This window comes from Temnothorax curvispinosus, unplaced genomic scaffold (assembly GCF_003070985.1).
Source record: "Temnothorax curvispinosus isolate PA1 unplaced genomic scaffold, ASM307098v1 QBEX01011098.1, whole genome shotgun sequence".
In the NCBI taxonomy this organism is placed as follows: Eukaryota; Metazoa; Arthropoda; class Insecta; order Hymenoptera; family Formicidae; genus Temnothorax; species Temnothorax curvispinosus.
Window position 1 is genome coordinate 735,118 of NW_020220878.1, and position 10,556 is coordinate 745,673.

General features: G+C 40.4%; 1 protein-coding gene across 1 annotated transcript in view; it reads right to left on the bottom strand.

Moving 5' to 3' along the window:
- Positions 1-10,556, bottom strand: part of LOC112461166 (zinc finger protein 358-like) — a 30,313-nt gene that overhangs the window by 14,269 nt on the left and 5,488 nt on the right. Inside the window, exons 3-5 of the mRNA XM_025026313.1 lie at positions 7,931-8,029; positions 2,123-2,784; positions 1,451-1,727 (exon numbers count right to left, since the gene is read on the bottom strand). Coding sequence (XP_024882081.1) covers positions 1,451-1,727; positions 2,123-2,784; positions 7,931-8,029 — 1,038 coding nt within the window. The remainder of the gene's footprint in view (positions 1-1,450; positions 1,728-2,122; positions 2,785-7,930; positions 8,030-10,556) is intronic.

The following is a 10,556-nucleotide window of genomic DNA, read 5'->3' on the forward strand; positions in this document are numbered from 1 at the left end:
GGAGGGCATTGGAATGACGGCAGGATGGAGTGGCGTGGGGGAGGACAAGGTGATAATTTGATAAGACATCGGGAGGGGTTGCTATGGAGACGATACAAAACCCAGAGCCTCGACTGAGGCAGGAGCCCTCCAGCAGGCGGCCTTCTCTCCTTCGTTCGCTCTCTGTTTCTCTCTCTCTCTCTCTTTCCATCCCCGAGAAACCTACTCCTTCAAGACTCCGTTCCATCAACCGGGAGACACCGAAGTGTCAAGTGTCCTGCCGCCACCACCGCTTTGCGACTCCCTCAACTTTTTTGCTCCGGCCTCCCCAGTCGCACGTAGGACTTCGACGCGTCCGACATTGATGCGTATGTCGAAGATAAACACGCATACAAAGATACGAAAAAAAAGACGAAGGCTGCTACGAGGATTGCGTCTATATCATTGATGCTCTTTGGATGCAAACGACATTTTAACAAGATCACTCTCTTCCTTCCCTCAATGCGACTCTAAATATAGATAATCTAATTCTCAAATAGTAGTTCTCTCAAATGTAGAAATTATTATAAATGCCCCAAAAAAATATAATTAGTAGCATGATTTTTGCTGCTTTAATTTAAATCGAACGAATACTTTTGTCATTCTAGATACAATCAGCAGTAGAAATATCCACTTCGTAAAATAAGATTACCCGCTTGTGTGTCTTGCACAGACTCCACGTTACGTCACGACAAAGTTCCATTCCAAGATTAGGGAGGCCATGATACCACCCCGAAATCGTGGGAGCAAGGAACGTGAACGTTAAATACAGAAGAGACGGGGGGTGACCCCCGAAAGAGACATTACGATTATTACCGAGCGAAACTCGCAATGTGGGACTCGGCATCCCTGAAATGCATTGGCCACATGTGCTATATTCAACTGGATCCTCTCACAAGGACTCGGTCCAGACGGTTTGCTGCATTATTTATCGCACGAACTTGCCGGACTAATTGATCCCTTACGTCCCCCTCGATAACGATACCCATCGGAATCACGAGCGCGATTTTCGTATAACATACGTGAAAGTTAGCGAGCTGTCCAAAGATGGGATAATTGCGTTCCAAGTGAATTCAATTCGAGAGTAATTTTAGCATTTTCGTCCGATTGGACAAAGCGATGTAAGAATACCAGATTAGAAATATAATTTATGATCATATTTGTGTATGCGGAACTCTAGTAAATGAAATTATTAGTTTTAATAGAAATTCATAAATTTAGGTACGTTAAAATCGTTTATAAAATCAAAGTCGACAGTAACGCAATACTTCCATAAAATATATTTTACCAGTATAATAGCTAATGATTTATATAATAGATATTAATGCACTAATTTTCAGTTTAAATATTTTCTACAGCTACATGAGACAGATGTGGTTTGTTATCGGAAGAAATCGTTAAATGAGAAATCGATTATTTGTAGATTACTTACCGGTGTGTATATAAGTGTGCTTCTTCATGTCGCTCTTTTGGTGGAATCGCTTGCCGCAGAATTGGCAAGGATACGGTCTCGTGTCCGAGTGTATTAGAAGGTGAGTGCTGAGTGTGCTGGATCTCTTGAAGGCTTTACCGCATTGCTTGCACTCGAACACTTTCTCCGCGGAATGCACAGCCCTGTGCTGCGTGAGACTGATTTCGTGGCCGAAGGTTTTGTTGCACAACTCGCAGGCGAATGGCCGTTTACCGTTGTGTGACCGCCTCGCGTGAACCTGCGCAAATCAATATCTTGCTATTTCAAGATAATCCGATGTACGAAATTCAAAACAATCTGCGGCACGACAGATAAGTGTCTCATTGATAAAAAAAATTATATGCGTCAAACTTAAAATTATTTTTTCATGAGTACGTGCGAGATAACTTTTCTAAGTATAATATGCACGTATTTAAAATAATACAAAGAATTATTTTACGATTCTAACGCGCGGATGTAACAATAAAGAGACGTTATTTTGATTAAAATTATTACATCATAAAAATTAATTATTGTGACGATCAAGTTGTTAGAACGAACACGGATGAGAACGTCAGCGCCAGCAGCAAATCAGAAATGAATCAAAACAACTAAGTCTGGAAAAAAGTATACGCGTCAACCGTGCATATGTACCTCCAGCCCATGCGGCGTGCTGAACATCTTGTCGCACTTGACGCAGCTGTAGACGTCGCCGAGCGGATGAGGATGGTGTAACCCGTGCGCCGTGTGGGTCGAGTGTAGCCCCGGGTGAGCCGGATGAACGCCGCGCAACAACGGGTGCAAGTGCGGCGGCAGAAGATGATGCGGCAGCAGCTGGGGGTGCAGGTACGAGAGAGGGTGATGCGGATGGGGCGGCAGGAGGCCGCCCTGAAGGTGCAACGGCGGGTACAGGATCGACGAGCCGGGCGGCGGCGGATGGGCGCCCATGGAGGCGGATTCTCGATGCGGCGACGCGTTCTGCAGGTGTGCGGACGGTGGGTCCGGCCTGAGGAGCGCCGACACGCTGAAACTGTCGCCGGATTTCTTCGGCGGATGCGATACGGGCGACGTCGCGACGCTGACTGGCGACGGCGACGGCGTTGACGACGATCGCGGCGGGCTCGAGGTGCCTTCGTGATCGTCCTCGTCGCCGACCTCCTCGACGTCCACGTCGACCTCCTCCTCACCGACGTCGACGTCCACTTCGGCATCCCGGCGCTCGGGCGGAGGGGAGTCCGGGCAAGGAGACTGGGACGGCGAGGGACTCCTCGTCGCCGGCGAACCCACCAGACGACCGACTCCGAAAGATAGCCGTTCTGCAATATATCGTTCAATATGATAATTAAATTTCATATCGCATTTGATTATTCCTAATTGGGTAGATGATCGATTTTTATTAAGCAGATTTTTATCACAAGTCAAAAAATTCAAGTTCAACCGTTGACTGTGCAAAAAGAAATCGCGGTGATCATCTTGCATAGATTTTGCACCACCAAGCAGATAGACATTTCGTAATCGATAAACCAGAGTTTATATACACCAGTCACAAGAGCATGATGGCCAATGATTGGCTGGAACAGCAGCTACGTCACGTATGAGAGTACGCTAGGTGCTGAGGAATCCGAAAAAGGAAGGCCACGGATAAATACAGTTTCTTCTGGCAAGAGGACCCGGCCGGAGTAAGATTTGAGTCACGTACTGGGCCTTTTTTTCCTAGCGCTGGCGCGAGGGTGTTTAAGGGACGGACAGGGCACGAGAGGTCGTGACAGGGTCTCATGTTGCGCTAACGAGGTATCGCGAGGAGAGAGCCGAATAGTGAGGTGCCAAGAGCAAAATGTATTTCCGCGACGTTTTCGTGTGAAGCAGTGTCCTTAATGAAATCCCTCGCGCCACCCTTTCATCGGAATATTTCATCCGACGCAGTGCCATAAGTCGTGATTAACTCTCGTGTGACGGCGTGAAAAGGAATCATCCTTGTGTGTGATAAGAAAATATTTTATGGCTAATAGAAATTTCAATATTCTAACTGCACTTTTGTGTAATATATTATAGTTGTGAAATAGTACAAAAATCTATTATGCGTTAATGTCCTTTTGTTAATGATTAATGTGATTATCTATATTTATTTCTATTAGATAATATGTCACGTAATTACGGCTCTAATATCCCATGGCTGGTTAATATACAACGAGGAGATTAAACTTTTATCATTATTGAAATATTAAATTAATATTTTCACGATGACAGTTGCAAATTACATATCGGATCGCAATTTCGGTATCGCTTGTCAATCGGAATTTACTGTATTCTCTGATTATCAAATCGATGATTTCCGACGCAGCTTTGATTTGTACGTCGCGTCATTTTATCTGTTGACTGCCTCAAACGAAATATGATTCAATCGTGAATTTTGATGTATTTGTTCGATTAAACGTGCAGCATGTATTTATTTTGTTATTATCATTTAACGAGTATTTTCGGAGAAATCTAGATTTGATTTCAAGATATGATTAACGCGGAGATGGGCAAATTCATTTATTGCATTGTTTTGGGTAATCATTTATATATTTCAAATATCCTCGAAAAATATCATCGTTGTACTGTAAATTGAATACAATCAATGTTGATAAATTTCTAACGATTAAAAATAGATTGCCGTAACAAAATCATATAAATAATTTCAAATATGTTTTCTAAAACTAATAAAGAAGAAATGGATTTGCTTGCAAAATCCTTGCTTCAAATAGAAAAAGACAATGCGGAGAGATTCTAACGTCAAAACCGTTACAATTTGAGGTTTAATTATGTCCAGAAACTATGCGCGGCTTGTCTAATAATCAGAGTTCGCTTCGACCGTCGTGATTTACGGCATCGGATGAATCGGAAATCGGGCACGCGTATACGTGTGCATCGCGTCTCGCCACGCGAGAAAGAAGGGCGGACCTCGAATCTATCTTGCAGCCCCCCTTTTGATCGCCCGGCAATTTCGGACCACTCATATTGCGCCTCTCGCACACACCCGGTATATTATATTTATAATCCGTGCGCGCGACACGCGGTCACGTGCCGGGCCTGTATGATGCACCGCGGTGTCGGCTAATCGCATTTAAAGCTCTCCGCGAGCCCCGTCGTTGGGGTCGATTATTATCATGTCTCCTGGTGGCTTTGCAATCGAATCAAAATACGACTCGAGTCAGAGTGGCCTAATGTAATGAGAAACGCGCCTCGCGCGCGCCTGCGGGGATCTGTCCGAGGAGACAGATAGGTACTTTATTGCACACCGGTCAAAAGGCACAAAGGAAAAACGCAAAAAGGAGCTAATGAAATTGCTAATATTACATCCAAATTTTTTTTCCTGCTTCTACGACGACCACGACGACATATATTCGAAGCAACACGTACGTTATCCTAAATTTAGAAATTATACATTTGCATGATTACTTGTGTATTATTTGATTAACATGACTGAACTGATCAAATTAAAAGCTTCTCAATTTTGGAAATAAATTTAACAAATCGTGGACTGATAAATTTCAAACACATGTTAATAACAAATATTTTTGTTAATTCCTAATTAAAACGTTCAGAGAGATACGCTGCGTGAATTTAATCTTAAGTAGATAATTTAATATTGTGGACGCTAAATATAGATACTTTAAAGAAAAATAAAGTCAACGGAACTTGAATTTTGTGACAATTGAACGAAAACAATTCTATTTCGTCGCTCGCGCTTCATTGTCAAGAAGGTATAGCAGAAAAGCGCGACGAGAATGAGCAAAAGAAGGAGGAAGTTCGGGCAGATGTGTCCCGCGGCACGATAGGAAGAACTGCTTACGCAAATGCTGCGTCTGGGTCGACTGGAATGCGCTAAAAACTGACGACGGTGCAACCACAACGAGAGAAAAACGGTCGGCGACCGTCCGGCAGATGGGTTTAAACTTTGGTCCGGGTTCGACGGGATCTCCGCATGCCTAGACGTTGCAGTTTACGCACACGTGCATTTCTGACACTGCATCGAGATGCGTGTCACGTGGCCCTGTAAGCGTAGTTTTCAGTCCCCCGATACGGTGAATGAAACTTCTTGAATCGACTACGCGATCGTTTTTGTTACGACGGTTCCGCCACTGATGCGCATCCGCCATGTTCGCGTAAAGTGCTCGGAGTTGCTTATCGGGACGAGCAACGACAAAGTTTCCAGAGTGTAGCTGAATGCCGTGCAAACCCGGTAGCGAAACGAGCCAAAGTAAGAACATGTCAACTTGTTCATTAAATATTACGTTACTCAAGTTATCGTACCGAAAATAAAATAATTCTGCTTATATTATCGTTACGAAGCGAGAAATTAAAATTCAATTGCAGATATCTCTAAATATATTTCCAAATAAAAAATAAATCTTAAATAAATAAAGGAAAAGTATATTATATTAAAAATATTTTTAATTCACATACATTTACCAGTAAAATAAATCATAATCTATCATCTTCAATCTAAATCAATTCAAATTCAAATCCTTTCTTCTAAATTCCGATTTTTTTCCGTGAGTACACCCTGATATCATTTCTCGTAATTATTGAGGGATTAACTTTAAATAGCCACTGACGGCCGGATGAAAAATCCGTTTTTGAAAACCCACATCGTCCTGTCACTCGGCTCTATTGACGCCGACTGCGCGGCAAAGGTCACGCGTATTCCTTTCCATGAACCGACATCACGGAAGGGGTTTGAAGTGTATAACGGTTCTATATAGCGGCAGATCGCTACGCAGTAAACGACTGACGGACGACAGAAGATTAAAGTTGGCCGTTAACTCGATCTAATTGTTCCCCCCGGCTTGGCCTTCCTTTATTAATCCACGTCCACAACCATTTTCAGTATCGTCATCCCCTTGTCACGAGTCCTTTTATCGATTCGCAGCAAGAAACGTTTGGATACACCGAAATCGCCGATCGAGTTTACTCATTAAAGATATATCGCATATCAATCAAAGATGTAAATCAATAATCAAAATTTTGCTTCCTGTGTATACTCGGAAGTGAAGTATTATATAAATTCAATTCCAAGATTGTTTTCTTAACATTCAAATGTCACACTATTTAAAAATTGTAAACTTATCTTCATTATTGATATATATATAATATTTGTATTCTCAAATCACTCATTTAAAAATCCTAAATAAATCGATGATAATATTGACGTTTATCACATAAATATTGAAATACTTGTTTACTGTCGAGACAGATTGTCGAGATCGTTGAATAGATTTTTACTCCATCAACACAATATTCTAATAATGACAAATCACAAAACATTTCCGCTTTCTCGTCTCGAAATAGCTTCTATGAATCAGCATCTTCTACAATAAAGATAGCAGTGATAGTCTATATAAATAATAATATGATACTGCTCAACCAGCGCCATGTTTGCGCGACGCAAATCTTGGCAGAGCGGCGGCGGCGACGTAAACGCGACGATAAAAGTAACGCGGTTGATCTTATCATGTCTGAGAATGAACGGGGCAGATGAATGGCCACGTGCACGCCCGCGCCCGCGTCCGCGCGCGCGCGGGAGAAGTAGGAAGAATATGCATGGGCGTTTAACATGACAAGATGTTACTAATTCAGGGTAGGTACAAGCACAAAGGAGCCGACGGACCGAATCCCTGTGCCAGCGCCTCTAATCCGCTCCAATTGGGCCGGCAGGAGCTAGAAAGGCCCATGTCCGTGCGTGGTATGACGCGTGCTACCATTTATCCCAATCGTCGACGACGACCGGTCTCGTTCTTAATGATCGGCAAATAAAAACCTGCCGTCATCCGGGCCGAGGAGGAAGCCATCATCACAACCGAGGCGAAAGGTCGGCGCTACACCCGTCCGTCTACACCTTTCGAAGAGAAGTAAGAAGCAACGACGAACGACGAATGGAAGTATGTGCAGCGACGATTGTGTGTCTGAAGCGCCACAAACGCAGTTTCTTCGAATATTTAATGTAAGTAGAAATAAATGATATTTAAAATATACATAGTATATACGTAACAAATCTCTAGCAAACAGTGTGAGGTAGCAAACAATAATAATCAGTAACGAGTAAACATGCGCAAAATAATATATACGATTTAATACTCGATACGTTTTAATCTGACACACCATAACAGTGAAATTTTCAATTTTGATAAAATATTTCTTTCTCGATAAAAAGCAGTATTATTAAAATAAAATCAAAATTACTTCTACACTTTTATTTCTATATTAGTTTTTAGTTTTAGACGAGATGTGAAAGTGATATGAAATATATGATAGCGAAATATCAGAATTACTTTTTTCTCTCTCCGATATGTCAAATGCAGAAAGTCAAGGATGCACCTAAGTTCGACATTGAGAGATTCTTTCACTGTATTGTGATATAATTCGGTTGAATATACGAACTTATCGACAAAACGGATTACTGGCTCTTTATTCACGTACCTGAGTGACTTTTTGGTAAAGGTGGCAGGCTCGTAACTTCCGTGGCATTCCCGAAAGGTGCCCACAGTCTCGGGAACATTAAACGAACATTGCATCCTCCTTAAAAAAATAATATTATTACGTTAAAATCGTTAAATAAACGTTAATAATATATTATACTTATTATATTAAAAATTTAATTAGGTATATCATACTATTATATAAAACCCGACTGTTTGCTGTCCGTCCGTCTGTCCGTGAACATACTCATTCGTTAGTGGACCGAATTTTTACCAAAAGTATATGAAACAGGGGTAGAATTTTCCGGGAAGTGCCATGATGTGTATAGTTTTTCGTTACCGATTTTCTGGAAACCGGTTTTTCTAATTTTCTCAAATTTTCGGGAAATAATTGACCGAATCTCAAAGAATTATAGAAGTAATATGTTATATAAAACATTAATTCTTACTGATTTATAATAACAAAGATTTTTAGATATATTTTAAAAAAATTGATAGTCTCATTTTATTTTGTGTTAAAGTACATAAAAAATATTAAAAATTATACGATCATTATATATATATCAAACAAATATATTCGCCATTTAGATCTATTACGATTGACCGATTGTTGAAAGACAGTGTACACGAAATCCGATATAAAAAGATAGTGATGCAAACGGCGAAACGATCGGGCATTCTTCTCGATCGTTTATACATCGTTACCCCGCCAGCCACCAGCGCTGCAATGACATCTCAAGTCCTGACAAATTTAGTATTCCTAGTTCGTAGGAAAGATCAACCCCTCGACAAGAGCGTCTTTATTAGAAAGGAGGAGAAACCCTCCTCTATTTATCAACCTTGCCTCGGCCATTACTCGCTCTCTTTCTCCCTGAAACCTGCATTCCTATCCCCGAACATCCGCCATCCATCCTGGTTGGTTTCTTTTGATCGTTCCGGTGGAGGATCAAAGTTCGAAAACTTCACGCCAATTTGCCATCCCGATGATTAATCAAATAAGTGAAAGTCTTGTCTTTCGCTCAGTGCAGTGCATGGAATGCCAAAAGTTATACCGAATTACGGTATATCGAATTAATATTGGCACGATTACAATGCCTATAATTAATGAATTTATAAAAAGATGACAACTTGTTTAACAATCTTTTCACAGATCATTAACAAGTAACAAATTGAATATAAAACAATTATAATTGATAACATTGATATAATTTAATGTGTATCACACATTTTATAAAATCCGTATGACGTCATGAAGCCTTCAGTTGTAAATATAGATAAAAACAAAAGTATTTATTTCATTGCACAATAATCTAAAGATTAACAATTTCCGATATCGCAGCAACGTAGAAACAAAGAAGTCCGCAACCATGCGGCAATGGGAAATTAATCGCGATTACCAAGCTGCAGTTCGACCGACAAACGATCGTGTTATAAATCCATGTTAGTTTTCTTATTCTTACACAGGTATGATAAAAATATCAAATCCGAGTTTTACGATGACGAGCGTAATCCAGAACCTATCTAATCGTTCAATTCGATCAAGCTAAATCAGATCTAGCTTTGTCTACGTCGATATCATATACGCGTCATTCGGTACGCGTCATCTCTTGATTTTATTGTTGAATAAAAGCAAAAATCTACAAACATCTAATCAGGAATGAATCAGAATAAAATTGTATTAACAGTAATAAGTATATAAGATTATTAACATAAAATATAACATCTGCCAGAACTTTCTATTTCGAGGTAGAATAATAAATACTTTATAAAATTTTAACTGCATCTATAAAAAATGTACATATATTTTATTAAATAAATTAAGACTAAATGTGTTTAAATTGCGATTATATTAAATTTAATGTGATATTAAGAAAAACTATGTTAGAAATGAAATATATAAATAATTAATAACATGTTCTTCAGTAAATAATAATTGGAATTAATAATTCAAGAGATGGAAAGAAATGTTAATAATAAAAATTTGGCAATACATTATTTCTGTATTCTTAGTTACAGTAATTATTCGCAGAAAAATAAATTTATTATTATATCCGATATATGATGCATCATTTCTGTAACTTTCGGTAATCGCTATAAAGATTAATCGATCGATAACGGGACATCGGCTATACCGAGAATCGACAAAAAAAAGCGAGAGAAATCTGTAATCCGGGCAATATAGAGGACCGACTGGGATAACCTGGAGATAGCACGAAGAGATTAGACACTCCGCGCCGCAAAGGCTGTCTCATTCTCGCCAGGATTATCAGAAATAAATCATATTTTCCTATATAGCGGACGTACCGCGCGCTTGAGATAAGGCGGTCTGGCGTAACACATCGATACGTGTGTACACACAATGCAGGTAACGCGTGTTTGTTAGCTAGCGGAGAATCGCGGCGATATCGGGCCGTTTGCTCGCGCAAGAGTCTTATCCTGGCGTAGTCCCGCGCGTACGTTTCGCGCTATCGGTCCGTCATAAATCTATAAAACGGTAAGGCCAACGTGATTTGCCGTGGAAATCACCGACAAAAACAACCGCGGCCGATCGGCAGATCCGGAGAATTCAAAGAATTCAGAGAAGAGATATTGGTCTGTTTAGGACTAAGAAAATTGTCTCGCACTAA